We start from the raw sequence: 24,213 nt of genomic DNA, 5'->3' as shown, positions 1-24,213 counted from the left end.
TCTTGTCCTAGAGCAAACTGCTTAGTAGTCAGCTAGGCTCTGAAGCTTAGGTAGGTCCGTGTCGGCTTGTTCACATGTTTATTAGGCACAAGCCTATACCTTGGCTCATCATCTTGTTAATCTTCCAGTACTTGTTCTTCCAGACACTGGAGAGGTAGAGCGAGAAGAGAGCATTACCTGTTTCTCTGTCGTTTTAAAAGGTCCACTCAAGAATCAAAGCTTGTTACACACTTATATTCCAGTTAAAAGGCGCGGTCCATTTTCACCATCTTTTCATTGGCCCCACAAAGCTATCTAGACATGACTAACCCAATTTTCCCCCCAGAAAAACTCATTTCTCCATATTATAAGGGAATGCTCAGACTGAGGTGAGATTTAGCACTTGTGAGGCTTAGAGTCCTATCTTGATTCCTAACACAAAAAGGGGAAGCTAATGCAGCAACTTCTTACTAGAAAGGGAAGGCTGTCTTCAGGTTCTTTCCCCCAAAGAACTTCAGGACACTTTTTAGGCTGTTGTCCTCTAGAGGGAGCTCAAAGTCCTCAGTATTTTTCCCAAGGTCAAGCCACTAAACCCAGTTGGAACAAAATCCACTGTTCCATGCAGAGCAGGTTCAACTTAATGTCCTTTGGAAACCTCTTCCCTTCAAAAATAAACCCTTGACAAACAGGCCACACCATTTCTTTCTTCCCATTTCACAGACTTCCCACTTGGCACTGACTAGACCATTCATTCATTCCTCTTCTACCTGAGAGGCAGAGGAAAGGTGGTGGTGGTAAGCATCTAGAGGCAAATGCCTCCCTGTTGTGTTCACAGGCACACAAGCCAGTGTGTTCCCACTGTCTTGAGTCAGGGCATGGACAGAATGAGATGGTTGGGATACCTTTTTTAAGATAAAGATGTGTTTGTCTTCCTAGGTTCTACTCAAGAAAAGGTTCTACTCAGGAAACCACTCAAGGGCTGAGATCCCTCATCTACAATACCTCAGGACCACATTCGTACAGAAGAGGCACAGAAAATAGACATAAAGTAAGAATGTCTGATTCCTATTTGGAGGCTCTTTAACTCCAGCACTAAGGAAACAAAGGCAAGCAGGTAAACTTGAGTTCAAGACCTAGAGGGTTCTAGCCCAGCCAGGGTTACACAGTGAGACCCTTAATAAACAGCCAAATAAAACAAAATATTAACTGTCTCTAGGGTGTTACAGTCAACATAGCCTTGGCCTTTGTTTTCCAAATAGTCTACTTTAGTTAACTGATGTTTGAGCCTAAAGCCCAAGAGAGTAACAGTATCACAACTGCTTTGTTCTGTTGCTTCTTCACATACAGACAGACGGAGCCTGGGCCTGTGTCATGGCTGGTCAAGGTCAGGATTCCAACTGTCTTCTGGCTAAAATATCATCCTCCCAAGTTTTATGTGATTCCCAACTAAATTACAGAGAAATGTCCATGGTTTTCCTCAACCCAAATTAGTGAAACAGACTATGGTTTCTTAAAAGCTCAACAAAAACCATGGCTGTCCATGCTCAGAGAAAACCTACATTGTAATGTTTACATGAGAATTGGGGTCCAAAAAGTGTTTTCCAGAGAAGTGATATGGAACCAGTCTCCCTTAATAAAATGTTCCTGGATAATTTGGTATCATGTTTGGATAAACACAATGCAATTAACTATATACCCTCCTGCAACAAAGAGAAACAGCTCCTAATACATTAGTCTCCAAAGTATGATTTTAACAGGCAAACCTCATCATGGAAATGCTTTATAAACTACAAGGAGAGAGCTATAAACTGACCATTTTAAACCCAAAGTTACAACACTATCTTCACTGGATGTCCAATAACTTAGCTCTACAAATCAAATTATTCCAACTGCTTGACCCAAACCAGGAGCGATGGCTCATACCTAATTGTAGCACCAAAATGTTTGCAGTCAACCTGGTCTACATAGCAAACCGTAGGCCAGCAAGGGCTACTGAGACCCGGTCCGAAATCACCAGTAATACTGATGATGGCGATACAAACACATCTTCTTCTGTTGTTTATGCAAACAAACCACACTCCACATATCTTAGTCACCAACCAAGTAGTTTCTACTTTCACTCTTGGGGGGGGGGGGTGTCTTGGTGTGTGTTCCTGGTTGGGCTAAAACTGACTATGTGAACCAGAATGGCATCAAACACAAGAAATTTGCATCTGTCTCTGCAAAATTAAAAAGCAAAATGTCTTTTAAGGCTGAAGAGGTGGCTCTAAGGCTCCCACAACCACAAATTAAAAACTCCAGTTCCAAAGGATCACTCATCTGACTTCCAAAGGCACCAGAATGCATTCTTAATTCAAATTTGATTTCTCATAGGTTACAAACACAAGAAATAAAAATGAGAAAACTAAAGAGACTTTTAGATTACGTTATAAAAATTTTACAGGCTTATTCTAACATCCAGAGACAGAACAGAGTTTTTTTTTTTTTTTTTTTTTTTTAGAGTTTATTCAGGTCATGGGAGAGTTAAGAGGGTGGTAGAGGCAGAGAGAGAGAGAGAAGTAGAGGAGTAGAGGCCGGCCATGAGCACGTGGGACAGAGGGGGGGAGGGAAAAGGGAGAGCAAGGCTGCAAGAGCACAAGGGCAAGAGAGGCCAAGAGCCAGAACAGAGTTTTAACTAACAATCCAGTCAGCTTGTGTGCCCTGTCAGCTGCAACACAGAAAGATTGAGTATCAGGAAGAAGGAGAACAGACAGAAGACCAAAGCAGAGGTGCCTCAGAAATCCTAGTAAGTAACCCTGTTCTCAGAGCCAGTGCAGTGCTGTATGGTTGTGCTGTGGTAAGCTTCATGCAATGTTCTAGCATTTAATTCCCAACACAAACATGTAACCTTGTTTACATTAATACACAGGCTTAACAGATGAAAAACCTAAAGCCAAGAGGGCAGATATGTACAAATCTTCAACCAAACATAAAATAAAGGTAAATGCCATCTTCCCACTGGCTCAATGGACCTCATCACTAATAGACAGATATGTACCTCACAAACTCCATTTAACAGCATCTAAAGAGCAGATAAAACTGTTAAAAAAAAAAAAAAGCCCACTGGATAACTAATCCAAAAGATTATACCACTGATTTCTTCACAAACCCCTTAATCAAAAGGAACACCTCATATAACCTTTATAGGAATAGCAATTTAAGCATACCATGGTGGCAACCTACACTCTCAGCACTTAAAATAGGTGCAGGAAGTGGATCAGGAGTCAATACCATCGTTCCCTGTAAAGGATGTCCAAGGCTAGCCTGAGACACTCAAGAGCCAAAAAAATAAAAAATAAAATAAAAAAATAAAAACAGGGGAGAGGCAATTTCAGTGAATTCTTTCTGTTTGTATCTTTGTAAAAATTTCTTTTCCTCTCAATTTTGGTAGATTAAAACATCAGGTAGTCATTTCCTGACCTGGTTTGCAACCATATTCAAAATTCAACTCCTTGTCTTTATTATACTTTTCAAAAAAAGTTATGTTTTCAAGTGATGATAACTCTGAATGAGATCTTACTAAACAAGGGATGAGAAAGGTCAGAGCTGGCTGGCAGCAGAAGAATGCTTTCTGAAGGTAATCCTGCAAGAAACACGATGGATGGATGGATGGATGGATGGATGGATGGATGGATGGATGGATGGATGGATGGATGGATGGATGGATGGCATCTGCACATACCTGATTGGACATGAGCAGAAATGTCACATAGGTAACTAGACAGATTTGGCAGTAGTTTGCAGAAAGCACTTAAAGTCATGTGACATCCTTGTGGAGTAGGCAAAGAAAACCAGGGTTGTGGGCTAAGAGCCTTAAGGCTCTCCTATCCTTGACTGCTGAGCAGGAACCACATGAAGAGATGCCTGGACTTGGGGTGCGGCTGGTGAGGTTGGATGTTTTTCCAGAAACCAAGCACAGTGTTTTGGAAAAGCAGTAGTGATAAGCAATATTTAAAATAACTTAAAAAGATGTGAGTAATGTAATTTTTGGATTGGTGACATGGAGATTTTCTGTGTAACTCCACTGGATTAGTGTCTTCAAAATAAAAACTATTGTTTCCAGTGGCCTTATTTTTTTTTTTTGGTTGTCAGGTGAGAGGATGCTCCAGAGGGAAAACTATGTAAGCGCCAGCTACAGACTCACTTCCATAGCTGCTGTCAGACATCAGTTTTCCTGGATGCTTGCCTGAGATACCAGTTCTCTGCCAAATGGATTCCAGAAAAGTTCACAATCATGGTAGCTGGTCATGAAAATTAAAGAAAATGAAAGGGAGCAGCCCGGACCTTTCTGGTTGTTGTATTTATAAGTGTATGTCATCACTTCTGTCATGCTTGTACAAGCCAGTTGCTAGGTTTGTCATATTCAAGTGAGAAGCTTACACAAAGACTAGAACATCAGAGGGCAGTATCCATTGGAGACATCTTCAAGGATGCCATTACAGCTCCTTGGTTGGCACAGAAAAACAGTAAGAACTTCATGGCCAGGTGGTGATGCTACAAGCTAAAGAACAGTTTAGTTTCATCTTTGAGCTTCTAGGTTAAAACTCTCTCCTCCAGCCCTAACTGCCTCCCTGCCTCATCCACCCCCAGTGTGCACAGGATTGTGTTGATGTTGTTTAAGAGAACCTAACACAGTGCCTTGCAGGACCTATGAGGCAGACATTCCACCGTTTAGTTACAGCCTCACATCTCAAGCTATTTGATTTTTAATCCCTGCTTCAAACTCATTAACCTAACTACCTATCCTATAGTCCACTGTCACTTCTACTCAGGCCCTTCTCTTACTCTCCAGGGGGCTCTCAACCCTGTAAACAACACTAAAGCAGTCAACAATGTCACCTTTTCCAGCTACTAGTTTGTACCAGCCAAGTGCTTCTCACAGCTTAGGGCACTCTTCCAGGGTTTCCAAGGATACTGAACTCTTCCCTAGTATGCTTGTTGAACATTTCAGTGTTTATTTTAACACATGAGTTTAGATCACCATTCACTACCACAAGTCAATACTGCTATTGTTTAAATAAGGTACTTTGCACATTCTTTCAAAGCCTGTTTTGATAAAAAGTGGTAGGAAATGTGTATTAGTTTCCTAATTAGTCAAATTCTTCTCTTGAGGAAAAGAATATTGTTTTCACCTACATCAGTAACTCCCAGGATATTTTCTTCTAGGATGAATTTACAAACTGCTGAATTCTAAAACTTCAGTGTCACCAAACTCAATTCAAAATACTAGTTTAGGCCAGGTGTGTAGCACACAAGTATAACCCTACTGTTAATGGTCTAAGGGAGGAGGAATTACAGGTCACAAGCAGCTTTGACCACATAAACTCTGTTGCAACAACTCCATAAAGCAATTTAAACTTGGCTCATTACTATTTCCTGAGAGACAGCGTTTAACTATACAGCCCTGGCTGGCCTGGTACTCACTACTTTATCATATAACCAACTTTGCAGCAATCCTACTGTCTCCACTTCTTAGATGCTAAGTTTTATTGCTGCTTTTTAATTTGGAAAAAAAAAAAAAAATTGTGAGGCTGGAGAGAGGGCTCAGGTTAGAGCACACTGGCTGTTCTTCCAGAGGCCCCAGAAACCACATGGTGGCTCACAACCATCTATGATGAGATCCAGTGCCCTCTTCTGGCCTGCAGGCAAGTAGAAAGTTGTATACCTAATAAAAGCAAATAAATATAAAAACAATTTGTGAGCAGAGCTACAGAGAAACCCTGTCTGTCTGTGTGCTGCCTACATGCATGTCTGTATACTACATGTATGCATGGAATTAGCTGGTTGCATGCTGCACTGCTGCTACTTGATGGGAATCCCAACACTGGTCCAGTGTTCTTAACCACTGAGCCATCACTCTAGCCCCCATAGATTTCACTGTAAGTAACAGAAAAACTACTATCTTAAGTTCTGTAAAAAGCACTACAATTTACTTGAAAAAGAAGGTAGAGGAGCAGAAAATAATGAACTCCTATGGTTGATTGAGTTGAGCTATTTGGGAAAAGAGAACATAACTGTTGGCGTCTATAAAGTGCACTCTCGACAAGCACACACAACAGATCAGTTTGTTGTGAGGCTCCATTCATTCTATGAGGCCTGAGTGCTGCAGTCTGGAAATAGCTGGCTAACTTCAGGTTTGGTGTGGTAGACAGCCTGGCGTGGCTTATTAGCTTTTCCTTGGCTTTCAAAAGACCCAGATTTTGTTGCTGCTGCTTATTTGAGGAGCTGAAGATCTTGGTGCTATTCTTGCTGGTTTTCTTCCTTTCTGAGTGGTATGCTTTTGTTATTCTCTATAGGTGGACACTCAACTTGTATTTCCAGTACTTAGGGGCTGAAGAAAAAAGACTGCCAAAAGATCCAGGCCAACCTGGGCTAAAATTAGTTCCAGGCTATCCTGGGATACAGGAATATTCTGACTTAACTATAATAAACAATGTCTGGTCATAAAAACAACTCTAACTAAAATCAGTGAGTCACAAAAACAAGTAAAAAGCAAAAAGACATGGAAATGAAGGGAGGGTTGAACAGAATGGGATGAAGGTGACAGGAAGGATAAATGACAAGTACTTCATATATTCAAATGAAATTGTGAAAGGATAACTAAAATTAAACAAAAAAAGTAAGATTTTGTTTAAATTAATTCTCACACTAGAACACAACCTTGACTAAAACATCAAGATCAACCAAACGAGTTTAATCTAGAAATGGCTCTGATGCTCATTCACAGTACAAAGCCCACCATCCCAAGTTTGCCCACTGTGTTCAATACCTAAAAAGAACTCCTTGACAAAGATTATTTCCTCAACAATGTTTAGCACAATGGATCCACTCAGAAACAAAGTAAAGAATTTTTTCCTAATTGAACCCCCTTCCCCAAGAAAAACAAAACAAAACCAGAGCCTACGCAGTCTCTCTGGTGCCCCTGCATGTTCAAATTGCACACCCCTTGAACCAAATGAAGAATCAAAGGCTGATTCTTACCCCCAAGCATATCCACATAAAGACTCTGAATTTGAAAAGGGGGGAGCAATATAAAATGCTCACTGACAATACAGTTTGTTTTTTTAAGCTTCTCAAACACCTGTAGAATTTCCTAAGAACACTGAATATATTCATCAGTCTAGACAAGGTTCTGGCAAAGACCTAGATATGTATTACAAATATTTCTTACCTGAGGAGGACAGAAAGGTGATTATGTACCATTTATACTACTTCTTGAGTAGCAAGGGAAGTTTTAGGCAAGGTCTTTTTTTAAAAGCTGCAGCAATCAGGGTCAATACCACCCAACACCTACTCCCAACCTCTGCTTAGAGTAACTGTTCCTCAAAAAAGATGACCATATTTGAACTTTTGTTACTAAACATTTAATTTTAGATTACCCAAACAGTCAAAGTACTACTCCACTGCTTAACCTCAACTCTGATACAATCAATATTCTTGGCCTGGCTTTCCCAATCTCCTAACCCACCCAAGGCAATCAATCTATGCTTATTAAAACAACAGGTATTTCCTGTGTTCTAAACCTCCAAGCAACTAAGGGATCTTGAGTTGAACTTTTAAAATTCTACTATTATGAGGGTGAAAAGATGACTCAGCAGACTCTTCAGAGGATCAGGGTTCAAGTCCTAGCATCCACTTAACCTCACTTCCAGGAGACTGACACCCTCTTCTGGCACATTATGAAGACAAACATGCAAGTAAAACATTCATACCTATAAAATGAAAAGCAAATTCTTCAAAAAATTCAAAGATTGTTCTGTTAGATGGCAGTCTGTTAATATTGTTAAATGAGCCACGTCAACTAAGCTTCTTGACTGTTCATCATGTGCCTGTCCTAGGCATCCCTGCATTTAACCTTTGACTAGCAGTCAGCCACCCTCAAGTGTTTGTCCACCCGACTTCTTTTTACCTATTCAAAATTACTCTATCCCCCACAATACTCAACATACTTATTCTCTGAGCTGTTAAGCACTCGTTAAAAACAAGCAAACAAACAAACAAAATAACCCAGAAAAGATGTTTCTATATGGTCAATATCATGGTCAGGAGATAGACACCATAATTCACTGAAAGATGAAAACCAAAACCAACCCTCTCTCCCAAAGAAAACCAACCCCAATGTCCTAAGGCAAATTGTCAATATGAAGCAGAAGCCATAAAAAAGACAGTGTTGATCCAACAATCGCATTTCTTCATAAACATACCCTAAATAGAGTATTAAGAACTGTACACACCAGGAATGGTGTGATAAATGCCTGTATTCCAGCACTCTTGCTGGTATGTAGGCAAGACGATCAGAAAGTCAAGGTTATCTTTGACTACTGGTAAATCTGAGGTTAGCCTAGCTACCTAAGATCTTGTCTCAAAAAGTTTTTAACTAAAATAAATAACTCTCAACCAAATGTCTACACTAAATATACCAGTCAGACATACATCTACAGCCACTTATCACCCATAACTAACTCAAGTAACATAATACAAAGCATGTATTTTATGAAATATAAGTTCATAGCAGAAAAGACCCAGATGTTAATAGACATGTCTAAAAATAGGGAAAACATTCCTGGTTTTCCTAACCTATAATATAAAAGTACCAAGTTATCCTCAGAGGTTGGCTGAGTGAACTGTATGAGTTCACAGCTAAAAAGTGCCACAGGGAAAAAGGTTAGCTGTTTTCCTAACATTTAGCAGACATTTTACACTTACCAAATCTAAATTATTTAGTGTGCATATATGTGATCCGTCTGTGCCACAGATTGAGAGGTCGTCAGAGGACAACCTTCAGGAGTCTGTTCTTTCCCTGCACCTTTCCCTTAGAGGTATGAACAGGAGATTTATGAAATGGAGGCCAACCTGATCTATGTAAGTTTAATAAACCAATCACAAAAGCCTGCTTGAAGCAGGTGTGCTTTAATGGCAGCATTTGGGAGGCCAGCTAGATCTACATAGCAAATTCCAAGACAGCCAAAGCTCCCTAGGGAGACCCGGTCTCAAACAAAAGACTACTTGATTGCCTTTACTTGAGGTGTCTAAAGTTAGAATGATGACCCTCCAGGCTAAGGAAAAGGGTGACTTAGGATCGCCATCCCCCATGGAGTTTCAATTTTATGGGATCAAAAGTTCTAGAAGGGGGGAGGGGGAAGATGGCTCAGCAGTAAAGAACACAGACTGCTCTTCCAGAGGTCCTGATTTCAATTCCCAGCAACCACATAGTGGCTCACAACCATCTGTAATGATGCCCTCTTCTGGTGTGTGTGAAGACATCGACAGAGTATTCACATAAATCAATAAACCTTTAAAAAGTTCTGGAGCCAGGTGCATGTCCCGCATTCCAGAACCTGGGAGGCAGTGCACAGTGAAACCCTGTCTCAAAAAACCAAACCAAACCAAACTAAAAGCTATGGAGACCTCACCAGACTAGGCTTAAACTCAGTACAACTGGCTAGCAAGTATTAAGGCCTGAGGTTCACGCTCCCAAAACAAGAAACAAAGACAAAAGGACAGAGACATAGACAAAAGTATTTCCATTCCCTCAAGGAACTCACTGTGCCTGTTAGAAAATGATTTGTCTAGGGAGACTAACAACTGCTGTACTGATTCCAGTAACAATCATTTCCATGCTGTTGTCTTTTCAACAGCCTTATCATTCTGGTAGTCAATAGGAAAAAATGAAGAATCCTTCTACCCCCTCTAGAAATCTAACTCTTATTTAGCAACTTGGACTTTTATTTTAGCTTGAGGCACTGAAAGAACAAAAGAGAAGGAAGACGGTCCTGCAGATGGGCAGCCGCTGCACAAGAGCAGGCTCTCAGAAGCAATGCTGCTCAAAACTAACATTCCCAGAACTTTAGAAAAATTATTAACTACCACACACAAAAAATCCTCTCTTTACATAATCTCTTTTCTCTAAATGTCCATCTCTCTTGCAATAATAGGGATAAACACAAACCTCACCTACACATACCAAGTGTTCTCCCAGAGTTGCACTGTCAGCCATACTTCTCTTTTTAAATATCTATTGATTTTTCATGTACACTGTCGCTCTCTTCAAAAGTACCAGAATAGGCATCAGAGCCTGTTACAGATGGTTGTGAGCCACCATGATTGCTGGGAACTGAAGCTGGGTTCTCTGGAGGAACAGTGCTCTTAACCCATATTTTTACTTCTTAATACAAAAAGAAAACTGGAGTTTTAACTAACTCACTCACTCACTCCCTCCCCGTCCCCCAGAATGAAATAATAGAATGTGCACGAAGTTCAACAACTCAATACATTCTGTGATGGTTTTTGAGACAGACACAGCAGGTAGCAGAGGGGACAGATGTCACTACATCTGTCAAGTCTAGTACCTAAAGATCCATGCCACAGATATTAAAACCAATATTCTTTATTTCTTTTTTTATTTTTTTCAAGAAGGGTTTGTGTAGCCCTGGCTATCCTGGAACTCAAGCCTGTAGGTCAAGCTGGTCTTATCTGGAACTCGAGAGATCCACTGCCTCTGCTTCAGGACTGCTGGGATTGAAGGAGTGTACTGTCACCGCCTAGCTTAAATCAATACTCTTAAGGAAGAATATTCTCTTAGCCTAAGTAGGAAAACTCATTTGTAATCTCAATACTGGGAAAGCTGAGGCAGGAGTATCAGTTTAAGCTGGAGGCCAGCCTGAGGTACTCAATAAACTCAAGGTCAGCCCTGGCTACAACAAATATTCCAAACTAAGGCAGTGTGTATACAAACACAGAACTAGTTTAAAGCAGTACAGCACCCCATTATTCAGGAAGTGTAGGCAGGGAGACTGTTGTAGTGCTGTCTAAACCAAATATTGAGTTCTAGGCTAGTTCTGACAACTCAAATGAGACTCTGGCTCAAAACTTTAAAAACCCAAATCTGGTGGAGCACATCTTTATTCCTGATGTCTGAGGCTAAATCCAGCCTAATCTACCTAGCACATTCAAGGCTAATCAAGTACAATCATAAAACCCTGTTTAAAAAAGAATTCTCTCTCTCAACACACGTGTGCGCGCACACACACACACACTTTTTTTTTTTTTAAAGCAAAGGTGTTTTATGACTGTGATAAACTGCCTGATTTGGATAGACCTAAGTGCTCTTAAACCCTGTAGTGTTTTTCTAGACCTAGTGAGCCATTATTGATTAAACTATGGGATTCCCTCTTCTGAAGTCAATCAGTAAGCTCTAAATTCAGTGAGACCCTGTTTTAAAAAGGTAGAACTGGGCTTGGTTTAAACACGTTTAGGCCATCTCTTGGGAGACAGGGAGAGATCTTTCGCTTTTGGAAGACAACCAGTTCTACACAAGAGAGTTCAGGAGGTAGGGTGGGGGGCTGGAGAGATGGCTCAGAGGTGTAGAGAACTGGTTGTTCTTCCAGAGGTCCTAAGTTCAATTCCCAGCAACCACATGATGGCTCACACCACCTGTAAAGGGTTCTGATGCCCTCTTCTGGTGTGTCTGAAGATCAAGCAATCAACCAAGTGGAGTGATTAAGGAAGAAAAACTATCATCCACCTTTGGCCTTTATGCAGACAGGCACAGGTACCCAGACTTCTATACTACACATATTCTACCATAAGAGACTAAGCAAAGTTGGGCAAATTCTATGAACAGCACAATTTCCTTTAGTATCTGAAACCAATAAGGTTCAAAGTATTTTTCATAGTAATAAACTCTACATAACAAAAACATTGAGGCGACTAGAGCTAGGGATGCAGCTCAGTTGGCAGAGTGCCTGCCCAGCATAGATGAAGCCCCATGTTCTGTCCCCAGCATGTCATAGACAAGGTGTGGCAGCACACACCTGTAATATCAATATTTGGTAGTTTGAGGCAAGAGGATAAAGAGTTCACAATAAGTCTCAAAACAAAACAAAAAGAAACAAGAGACAAATTTGAGCTGATGGTTTACACTGCTGCAAAATCTCTTCAATGTCTGGCCTGCTTTAACAAAATTCTCATGGCATGACAATGAGAGATGCACACATGGGAGAAAAACACCCAGCCTCATTTAGCAATGTGCTGATAAGGGGAGAACAGTATTTAATAGTCTTGAGGTGGGTGATGATAGTTCTCTGGTACAGTCAAACTTGACAGATGGTAGGTTTTTTTTAGATTTATATTTATTTACTTATCTATTTAATGTATACAAGTACACTGTCTTCAGACACACCAGAAGAGCATCTCTCTAGCCAACAGGCAGGAGTCCCTGAGAGCTCTGTGACACTGCACTTGTCAGCACTACTGACTTTTTCTGAAGGCCTTTGAGAAGCTGAAACCGTCAAGTCCATGACAGCACGCATATTCTCTAAAATCCCAACTTTTGCTGAAAACTCAAATTTTACTGTGGTCAACAAATACTAGTACAGCAACAGGTCCAATGCTCATCTGAGAAAACCAGTATCCATGGCTGAATACTCCCTGTTTTTTTGATTTTTTTTTTTTTTTTTTTTTGGAGATAGGCATTCACAAAGCCCACAGCCCAAACTGCTGTAAATTATGCAGCCCAAGGTGGCCTCAAACTCCTGATCCTCCCACCCCAAGTTTCATCTTGCTGGCCTGCACCATTTGTCAGCTCTTTACTTATTTCTGAGATTACATTTTACTATGTAGCCCTGGCTTGTGTAAAACTATGTAGACCAGGCTAGCTTCAAACTCAGAGATCTGCTGGCCTCTGGGATTAAATGTATGCTGTCAGTTCTTAAAAGTAAAATAAAACGGAGAGCAGCCAGCTCTGTAAACAGCTTTACCAAAGCTCTTTCTTACAGAAATGATTTTGGTGTGTTTTCCATTTTTGTAATAGAACTTTTATCCTCTAGGTACTCAAGCCGAAAGTAACACTTCTAACTACTCTGCCAAGGGTATTTTGAAGAATTAGTCAGTTCTAGCTAGGTGTAGCAAGTGAACTGTGGTCTCTGAGTTTAAGTCCAACCAAGACTACATAGAGACTTTGTCTCAAAAGATATCATCATCATCATCATCATCATCATCGTATGTCTCAGTGGATCATGTATGTTGCTGGGGATTACTGTGATTACTAGCAATGCTGGTGCCGCTGCACAGGATGCCTGCAGGCTGACATATCTGGCTTTCTCCCATCGCTATGCAACACAGCATAGAAGGCAAATTCATTGTAATATATACCATTATGAAAATACTTTTGAGTTCATAAGTGTTTTCAGTGAGTTCAGAGGTTGCCAAACCACACATTGAAAGCAATAAGACTTAGTAACAACTATTTTCACAGTGGTTATAAACTCTAACCAGAAAAATGCCCATATATAAACACATACAATACAAATTTACATTCAACATTGAAATCTTCATAAAGAATTCTAACCCATCTATAGTTCATATCAAAATAACATTAGCAAAAAAATCCAGTAAATCCCCAAATTGCAATAATATCAGAACAGAAGGATGGGCTGGGGTGGGACCAGCAGCAGAATGCCTGCCTCACACATGCTCATCAGCTCTAGGTGTCAGTCCTGGCATCATCAGCTTCCACTAAAATAAACTATATGGTAAACACCAAGCAGAACAAAAACGAAAAAATCCAAATAACAAAAAAAAAACCCAGGCATGTCATGGTGGCCTATATTTCTAGTACTTGGGAGGGACAAGCCTGAGGACAAACTTGAAAGCCTACCTCTTCAGCTAAATTTAAAAAAAAAAAATCTTCATCTGAATTAAAACAGGATCAACTTGCCCTTTTTTGACAGGATCTTGCTCTGTAACCCAAACTAGCCTCACACTCAGTCCTCTTGCCTCAAACCTCCAGAATGCTATGATTATAGGTAGAGCCACAGAGATCAGGTTGGAGATCAGCACTTGAAATAAAATTGCATTAGGAAAATGAAGGCAAGATAAGTATCTTAGTGGTTCCACTTGCACAAGATTACAGTTAATACATTAACCTTCTCAACATGGTCTGCTTACTTCACAGGGCTTTGTGAAGATTAACGAAGGAATACATATAAAGCAATGGACCAAGCCAGTCATCTCAGCACACTGAAAGCAGAGGCAGGAGGCAGACTGCTATGAGTTCTAGACCAGCCTGGGCAACAGAATGGGACAGTATTTCTAAATACAAAAAAGTAAGACCAGTGAGATGGCTCAGTGGAGCCTCTTCCCACTGCTAATCTGTATTCAATCCCCAGGGACCCACATAGAACACTTCAAGCTGTCCTCTAACCTCCACCATGTGGGTCATCGCACAATATATAAACATAATTTTAAAAATAACAAGATAAACAAGTGGCAGTGGCACCCGCCTTTACAGTCCCAGCACACTGGGAGACAGAAGCCTGGTTTACAAAACAAGCTCCCGAATAGCTAGGACTACACAGTGAAACCCTGTCTCAAAAACAAGAAACTATAAGATTATTATGCTGCATAAAAAGATCCCAAAATTCAGGCTACTTCACTGCTTCACATTACCAAAGATGCAGCTTCTATGTTTACGGTCTAACAAAAGACAGCACAGGAATACTTTAGGCATTTCTAGGAGAGAGAAAATACAGAGTAGGAAGGTAAAGAAAAACCCTGTGGAGCTGGATCTCACTGGAAATTATCAGAATAAATTGCTATCTTAAGTTCTGTATTAAAGAATACTAGGCCAGCTTGGTCTACAGAGCAAGTTCCAGGACAGCCAGGGTTAGCCAGAAAAACCTTGTCCAAGGGAAAAGAAAATATACCGGGAAAAAAATAAATAAATGTATACCACATGAATATGTACCACATAAACATCCAACAATGCTTGTAGCTGTTATTAATGACCAGGCCAACACACACTTGCCATAGACAAAAAACTGTGCCCAGAGATTTTTGTTGTTTTAGTTCTTGGTTCAAGATGGGCTTTCTCGGGGTAATAGCCTTGGCTGTCCTGAACTCACTTTGCAAACTAGGCTGGCCTCCAACTCAAAGAGATCTGCCTGTCTCTGCCTCTCGACTGCTAGGATTAAAGGTATACTACAAAACTGCCTATTTTTAAAAATAATTTGTTTATATTTATATACATTGGTGTTTTGCCTGTATATGTTTATATAAGGATGCCGGGGTCCCCCTGAACAGAAGTTACAGTTTTGTTATTTTTTTAGCTGCCCTGTGGGTGCTGGGAATTGGCCCCAGGTCCTTTGGATCACTGTTCTTAAACTACTGAGCCATCTTTCTAGCCCTCCAGGTTTTTCCTTCTATTGAGGAAGCAACTTGAGGCCCCTTAATTAATTATAATTTTAATCTTCATCTCAGGTAAGAAAAGGGAAACATTACAATTGAGACTGCTAGTCAAATATCTATCTTCAGTACCTCAATTTTCCCACTAAAGAGCTAACTTACAATGTCATTATCTGTGTTCTTATAACTTAACCTGAAGAACCAGTCAAGCACACATCTGCAAACATAGGAATTTGAGTCAAGCAATCTCCCCTCTTTCACCACTTAATCCCACCATTTCCAAGGACTTGACTAATTTTAAATTGGTTATAAAATTTTAATTTTCAATTTATTTTAAAAACTTGAAACAAATGCCAGTTAACTCACTTTTAATAGCCACTACTTCTTATAGGCTTTCAATCAGTAAATGTATTAAATAAAGAAAAAGAAATTACTACCTTAAAATACAACAAAGAAAGTAATACTACAGACTGCTGCTGAAGTTATTTAAGGGCAAATTTACAGAGCAGCAGCATGTCCCATGATGGTGACTAGGTCAGTCAGTGGCAAACCTGGTGCTAAAAGATATGCAAAAAGAGAGCAGGTGGTGGTGATGCACGCCTTTAATTCCAGCTCTCAGAAGGCATAGTCAGGCAGATCTCTTTGAGTTTGGAGCCAGGCTGGTCTACGTAGCAAGTTCTGGAGCAGCCAAAGCAATTACAGAGGAAACCCTATCTTGAAGAACAAAAGGAAAAAAAGGCTTTTCCAAGAATCAGTCCACAAGTCTAAATTTTACCCAAACAGGAAGCAAAGATACAACGCATTTTGATTCAGATTTCATAAAATCAGGTTTTAGGTAAGAAAATCCTATCCTAAAATAATTCCCTATGAAATAAAGCTTAAGACTGTCAAATGTGCAAGCCAGAAATATATTTAAAAGTTAAAAATAATATTTTAAAATGATGAAATTAGCAGAATGTGGTGGTACACCCCTGCAATTCTAATGCTGCTGAGGTGGGAGCCAAAGGATCACAAATGCCAAGGAAGCCTCTGCTTGAGCCAGCCTGAGCTACATGAGAGCCTGTCTTAAAGACCAAATGGGAAGGGGCTTGGGGAATCCCCACTGTTTCCCTTTTTTACTTTTTGAATTCATACTTTAAGAGCAATAGATAGGAAAAGATGAAGTGGTGGAGTATGAAGTGGGACAGCTTGTGGCCTGGCCTCGATGTGACTGATGGGCGTACAAGCTCATCACACTACTCCACACACTTTCCTTAAAGATCATAAGCTTTGCTATCAGACTCAAGGCAGACAGACACACAAATGGACAGTCAATAACTATGGGAAAGGAAGCAAGTGACAGCAGGGACCCCCACTGGTTCAACAGTGAACACAAACACAGCGCTAACAAGGCAAGTCGACTCCCAAGTGAAACGCTGCAGCACTGTGGTACTAAAGGGCAGAGATGGGGCTGAAGATGGAAAGAGCTTAGGCTTCATGTACTAGAGAGAAAACTGATGATGCAGATGTATCATTACTTTATGCCTCCCCAAATGCAAGTGAGCACTAGGAACAGGAAAGACCTCAGTGTTAGTCTTCAGGATCACAGACAAAGGAGTAAAGGAATTTTGCAGTATTTCACTCTAGCCACTAGGACACTGGATTCAAACCCAAACAAACCTGCATATACTTGCCACCCTCCCCAAGTAAACATAAATGTTTTAAAGTATTAAAACCAAAACAAGGAGCTAGAAAGATGGCTCAGTGGTTAAGAGCACTGGCTCCTCTTCTACAGGACCAATATGGCAACTCCAATTCCAAGGGATCTGGCACCTTCACAGACTAACATGCAGGCAAAACACCAAAAATCATAAAATAAAAATATATAAATCTTTTAAAATAAAAGGCAGGGCTGTGGTGGCACATACCATTGATTCCAGTACTCAGGAAGCAGAGGCAGGCAGATCTAAAAGTTCAAGGCCAGCCTGGTCTATAGAGTGAGTTTCAGGACAGCCAGGATTTGTCAACAAAGCAAAACACCAAAAGAATAAAAATAAAAAACCCAAAAATATTCAGGTTAATCAAAAATGGCAAACATTTAACTATACACCTACCACCCAGGTCAAGATGATCGAGGCACCCCAACCTCATCTGAACTTCCTCCTATTTGCTTAGAGGAGCTGCTTTTATGCTAATCAATAGCTTTTTGTGATCTTAGGGCTTCATGTGTCACTAGTCTACAACCCAGTCTTCACTTGTTTAGTCTCTGCTAGTGTAATCAAAAACTGTAGGGTGAGGGGAGGGAATTGAAGCAAAGTACAATGTTACATCTATATGAGGATGTCATAAACTCATTACACTGACTAAAAGAATTGTTAAAGCCCAAACATGTAACATTGTCTTATAATCCTAGCATTTGGGAGGTGGAGGCAAGAGTATCAAATTTAAATGTACAGAGTTTGAGATTCCACACATAAACACACTATGCCTTCACTTTGGCCAACAAAGGATTAGTAGCTATTTTAAAAATACTCTATGAGCTATAGAGATGGCTCAGAGGATAAGAACACTTACTACTCTTCCAGAGAACCCCAGTCTGATTATAAGCACCTACATGGCTGCTCACAATTGTCTGCAAGTGCAATTCTAGAGGTTATCCAACACGCTTGTCTGACATCTGTGGGCAAAAGGCACTCACTCAGTACAAAGAAGTATGTGCCAGCAAAACATCAACATATAAAATAAAGACAGTCCCCCAGTTTCTTCAATATAATTATCCCTTACTTGCTCTAAGCATTGAAATAAAATTAAATCTTTACTGGCTCTCACAAGAAAGGAATGTTCATGTATACCTGAAATATCAGCTCCGAGGCAAAAAGATCTTGAATTCCATGCCAGCAAAGTCTATACTACATATTAAAAAAAAAAAAAAAAGTTCCAAGCCACAAGAGACACGGTCTCAAAAACACAACAGCACTTAAAAGGCAGCTGGAGGTAGAACTCTGTGAGTTCAAGAACAGCAAGTCCCCATTACCCAGGGCTACTCAGTAAGAATGTCTCAAAAACAAAACAAGCCTACCTATTCTTACGGGCAAGGTATTTTTTTTTAACAGCTATACATTCATTTAAACATCAAAATAACACTGTCAGGGTTTTTAGTAACCCTTTTTAATGGAGTTCACTAGGTGAACTTGTTTGCCCAACACCACAGTAATGACAGTAATGACTAAGGAAGACTCAAACTTCAGCCTAAGACCAGAGTCAGTGCTCTTAACAACTCCAAACAGAAAGTTACAAGTCAAGAAAATTAAAGATTAAAATGCATAGTGTTATGGTGACCTCACAGATTTTGAGAACTCCATGACATGAAAAAAATAGAATGACAGAATTTAGTACTTCAACGTCCTCTCAGGAAGCTACTCCAAAGGTAAAACCAAGACGCATGCCTGCAGACCTGTGTAGATAGAACAGTAACTTAGAATTCAAGTGTCCTGTCTTGAAGACCAAACAGGCAAAAACAGCAAGAGCCCGTGGCTGAGTGTCACTCTCTGTTCTGTACTTAATAAAAACTCCTAAGCCTTGAGAAGTCAGTCCAGTAAAGACATATTTTCAATTAAGGCCCCTACTGAGTCAGCATCTTGAAACAACTTATCAGTAGTAATAACATGGAGCTACCTCCTTCTGACATCTTTGAGAACAAAAGCATTAAGAAAGCAGCAAAACACTTCATCCAGTCCCATCAATTTTATGGCTAAGTACAGGAACCCAGAAAGGCTCAATGCAGAGCAATAGACTGAATTGTTGGAGTACTTGTTACAGCCTTCTGTGCAATAAAAAGCTGCAAACCAGAAACAGAAGGACCCTGCCATAAGTTCACCTCAACTATCCTATACCTCTGTTCTTTGCCTTTCAAACCCGAGCAACAGGAACATAGACACTCAAGATATCCAATGCCTATCGTATGCCAGGCATTGTTCTAGGCCAAGCAGTTTATATATGGCATTTTCAGAGAAACAAAGATCTTTGGAACTAGGCTTAAAGTGTAACAGTTGAGACTTAAGGTACTAAATACAGTATTTATTTAACAAAGTAAGTAAAACAGATTTTAAAAATGATTTCCACAGAGGTGATTAAAAGGTTATAGGTGTGACTGAGGGTGAGTGGGATTCTGATAAGGGAACAACTGCAGGATGTCAGACACTGGGATTAACAGACTGCCGATATAGCTAAGCGGTGAATTTGCCTAGCATGCAGCACAAGGCCCTGGGTTCAATCCCAGAAAGAAAAAAAAAACAAACAAAACAAAAAACAATTCAAAGTAGAGGGCATAGAGTTCGATTGTACAGTATTCAATGGTCTCATTTGCTTAAGAGAAACATATTGAAGAAATGTCATACTTTGCCAGCTGAAATTAAATTTTGTTTCTAATGCAGTGGATTCAACAATCCACTGCAGATTTCCAGAAAGAAGACAAACCAGGTTGTGTTTAAAATTAGAAGTAAAACACAGGAAGAAAGTGGTACTCATTTAAGAAATTAATGTAGCTGGGCATGGTAGTCACACCTTTAATCCCAGCACTGGGGAGGCAGAAGCAGTCAGATCTCTGTGAGTTCAAAGTCAACCTGGTTCCAGGACAGCCAGATCTACCCAGAAACTGCCTCTAAAAATATAAAGTAACAAGACAGGTACAGAAGATGAACACATTACACAAATAAATCAGCATGTCCTGGCTGCTGCCTGGCTACAAGGGCACAGTCAGACATCATAAACTACAGAGAGAAAAAAATTAGAATGCAGCATTAACAAAGAACAGGCAGTCTAAGGTCCGAGCCAGCAACCATTTAAAATTATAATCTCTACCTATAGGCCACGTATAATCATATTCTACATTAGAAAAGCAAAACTTCCCTTTAATAAACACAATAGACAAAGGTATAACAAAGTAGTTTCCAAGAATCTAAAAACCAAAGCAGTGTAACTTGAAAACAATGTTGTTTATGTACTTGTGAAGACACAGTACTAGAACGAGTTCTGTTCTTCCTGAAGCACACACTCCAAGTCTTCACACTGTAAGAGTTAGGAGCATGCTGTCACTATATATACCCTAGAAAGTTATTTAATCAATCAAGAGCAAAGTGAAGCTATTAAGGACTGACAGACAAGAATTAAAACCGATCCATCACATATATTTTGTGTATACATGTAGTATCACAAACTACACTTGGTTCAGTTAAGTAACTGATGTTCAGTTTGGAAAGTCAATTTCTTCTGATTGAGTGAAGTTTTTCCCCCATGATTAACCGAGTTTCTTAAAGGTAGGCAGTTTATGTTCTAGACACTACACACCCGGTCTCAACATCCAGGAGACCTTTGATAAGGGAATAAACAGTGCAACCAAGAAATGTTTTCCAAGCACAGGGCACTTTCATAATGTGGCCAGTATTATTACACAACTGCACAGAACCGAGGATATCTGAGTGCCTACTACTCAACAGGTAATGTTACAAAATCAGGAATTCGAGACTCCTCCCTTCAACATAGGATTTATTTCTCAAAACGAGTTCCACAGAAAAGCAGTGCAGATTGACCATCACTGAGTCATTCCTAAACTCTTTAATTCTTCCCAAGTTTCTAGTCTCTCATAAGAGAAAGGGATGAGGACCACCAAAAAACAAAGGTGGGAGAGTTTGTAAGACACAAAAAGTGTGCCAATGACTTTGTTCAGGACTCACCCACCATACCACACACACACTGATGACAAATGTCACCATGGAAAACATCTCCTTAGTCAACCACCTCACCATAGCACTCTATGGCAGCAGGAGAGCAACAAGGAAAGGCACCACCTAGAGGAAGGGTACACATTTTCATAGACATCGGAAGTACACACTCTTCGTTGATTTCTGTTTAGAAAAATCCCACTAACTTTACTGGGGAGGCAGAGGCAGGCAGATGGATCTCCAAATTCAGCCTGGTCTACACAGTAAGTTCAAAGCCAGCTAGGGACAGACAGACAGACACACATAGACACACACATAAACATCTCCCTCACACACCAATCCCACAAACTTTTAATATTTCTAAGCAAAGAATCCCTTTTAAGAGTATTTTTCTCTACCACAAAAAAATCAGCTCAGACTGCATGCAAGACCTTGACATTCCAAAACTTCAGATAAGTTTTGAAATAAATTAGCAAATTTCTATCTCAAAAAAAGTTCCCTACAAAACAGTGATTTATTATTGTATCTTATCTGTCTACACCATACACACAAATCCCTGCAACATAAGAAAGTAAATAATTTGAGGCAGCATTTTCTCAGCAAAAATGTCAACCAATATAACAATTTCAAAGCATTTAAGTTCAAAAGTCTCCCCACAAAAGGTGCTGTTGAGAGCATTTCTGAGCTAAGTATTGCTGGTGTTATTTTTCCTTTATCTAAAGACAACACACAAACATGAAATCCAGTCAGTTTTACGTAGAATTTATGTAACAAGAAAACCTAAGTCATACAAACCTTAGAGCACTTACTGCTCGCCATTTACTTCATTAACTCAATGGAAAAAAAAAAGATAAAAAGCCATAAGAAGATATACAGACTTTTCAAGAAGGCGATCATCCAGCCTCTTGAACAACACAAAACATTGAGTTCCCTCAGTACCCAGGACTTTTAGTCAATACTCAGTTGTCACTGTTAAAATTTCTTACCTTCTGCTACATCATCGTCTACTGCTCCTTTCACCTGAGAAAAACACCACTGAATATCATTCCCTCCTCCAGCTCCTGGAAGAAGAAAACATAGCAATTAAAACTGAGTTCTGTTCTGTTTATGCTCATAAACACAGAGATGGTATCCGAGGCTGGCCTGATACTCCCTATGTACCTAACTACCACTGAGCCCACAGATTTGGAACCAAATTAGGCTCCAATAGTTGGTAGTGTGTTAAAAACAAATCTGCAGGTATGAAATATTCAAAGGTATACAGCCTACCAATAATTATCATCATACAGATATTCAAAACCTGACTTCTACTTTCCCCTCCCCTTAAAGACAGTCAGAGCCTTTCATGTAAGACCTACCAGAAGAAAAAAAGAAAAAGAAACCACCAAAGTTAGTTTTCCTTTAAATGTACAAAAGGCCTACAGAAGAGTTATAAGACTAAACTACCATGAAATATAGAACGAAGAGAAAACTTGGGGAACATCACTGCCTGAGTGGAGGGATGATTCATGTGGACCAAGCACACACAACACCCATTTCTTTGCCTTCCTTAGGAGCAAATCACTGGCTGCGGACAGAGGAAAAGGGGCGGAAATGCATGCCTGGGAAGAGATGGTCAGAGGAAGAAGCTGCTTCTGCATCCTTTCACCCAACAAGAGCACCCAAAGGACCCAGAAAAGGCAACTTTACTCATCTGTCATCTCTTACAATACAGTTCCAATTATCATTTCATTGTTCAGCAAGGTCAGAGGGCAGCTTGTTTATATAGCAAACCGTAAACCAGCCCAGCATAACTTCTTTAAAGGTTCTATTTTCTATATAACTATTGAAAAGACAGGAAAATTGGTTTAATCTCCAACACTCACTGCCCAGCACTAAAGAGGAAATGAAGTGTGTGGGGGCAACCCTGGATTTCTGGAAAAGAAACAGAATCTCAATCTATAATTACTCTACTAGATGAAGGACTTCAAGACTAAAATGTGCAAAAGATCACTGACTCTCAAACAACATTAAACATCGCTTTTCCTTTACCCATTCCTTGCTAAATTATTCCCAATCAGGCTTTCTCCCCCCTGGAAGCTTTTATAAAATCCCTCTCCCTGTGGCTATTTATATCGCCGAACTCCACAACTATTTTAACTCCAAGAAACCCTTCTGGGAAAAGGACATCTGCACAAACGCTACCGTGCAAAATGCAAAGTTTAAATTACCTTTTTCTCCCACCCAGCCCCCACCCCAATCCTTGCAACTTCTATTAAAGGCTTAGCATTCATGAGTGGCAAAAAATAAGACATGGAAGGGAGCGCAATCGAAACCAAATTCAGGCATATACCCTCAAAATCTGACCTGTGTGGTGCTGGGGGGGGGGCTGTGAAGGGGGGGGATATGCCTCCAATGTATTTTAACTTGCAAAGCGTTCTTCCTTGTTATCAGTCCAGAATACATTTCTACAGAAAGGTTCGGAATAGACCGGGAAGAGGAATGAATATGTAAGGAGGAGCGGGGGGAGCAGGGTGCAGAGGGGACCCATCTGCACGCCTGCACCCGCCCCACCCACGCCGTCTCCCACCCCCACCGCACCCGTGCCGGGTTCCTGTAGTGCCAGGCCCTGGGCCCGGCCTCCAGGCCCCACCGTCCCAGCTCAGTGCCAGGCCCGCCCGCCCGCCCCGCACTCGGCCAGCGCCCCAGGCCGAGGCCCCGCCACCACCGTCGCTAGGGGGTGACGGAGAGCGCGCAGAGGAAGCGGCACCCTGTCAGCCGCCCAAGGGCCGTTTCTCCTTTACCTGCCATGTCGCGCTGCAAATGGTGACCCTGCCGGGCTCGTCGGGGTCTCCGCGACCGGGGCTCAGCCCCCTCACCTGGGGATGGGGGGATCGAGGGCGCGGATGGAGGCGGATGGCACCTGAGGGGGGAGGGGACGGGAACCGGGGCGGAAAGGAAGCGGCCTGGGCGGAGCGGTCGGCAGGATGGTGGCGTTCACTCAGGGGCGTCCTGTCTCGTGCTTCTTCTCTCGCGGTGGAGACGGCAGCAGCGGCGGCGGCAGCGGCAGCGGCGGCGGCTAGGACAGCGACGGCGGCCCCGGCGGCAGGGGCAGGCGACTCCACTTTCAAAATGGCGCCCGCTGGCTGCCCGGTGACGTCACTCGGGGGCGGAGCGTCTTTGGGGCGGGTCGCTCTGTGTTGATCACGCCTCCTTCCTGCCGAGCTCTCGCCCCGCCCGGCCCGCTAGGACCCTTGAGAAAGTCTCTGTGCAGAGCTGAAGCTGCATTTAGTTTGCTCTGGCTGTGGGTTGGATATTCCAGGCATCGGTGCCC

General features: G+C 41.1%; 1 protein-coding gene across 2 annotated transcripts in view; it reads right to left on the bottom strand.

Annotated features, from left to right (window-relative positions):
- The window catches only part of PPP2R2A (protein phosphatase 2 regulatory subunit Balpha), a 50,304-nt gene extending 26,294 nt beyond the window's left edge, over positions 1–24,010 (bottom strand). For both annotated transcript variants that reach the window (XM_080926707.1, XM_080926708.1), the window contains exons 1-2: positions 23,684–24,010; positions 21,887–21,961 (exon numbers count right to left, since the gene is read on the bottom strand). In XM_080926707.1, coding sequence (XP_080782833.1) covers positions 21,887–21,961; positions 23,684–23,690 — 82 coding nt within the window. In that variant the 5' untranslated portion in view covers positions 23,691–24,010. The remainder of the gene's footprint in view (positions 1–21,886; positions 21,962–23,683) is intronic.
- Between the last annotated feature and the right edge of the window lie 203 nt (positions 24,011–24,213).

The sequence above is a fragment of the Micromys minutus genome, assembly GCF_963924665.1.
Source record: "Micromys minutus genome assembly, chromosome: 12".
In the NCBI taxonomy this organism is placed as follows: domain Eukaryota; kingdom Metazoa; phylum Chordata; class Mammalia; order Rodentia; family Muridae; genus Micromys; species Micromys minutus.
Note: the sequence above shows the minus strand (reverse complement) of the source record. Positions and strands in the feature narration are given on the sequence as shown.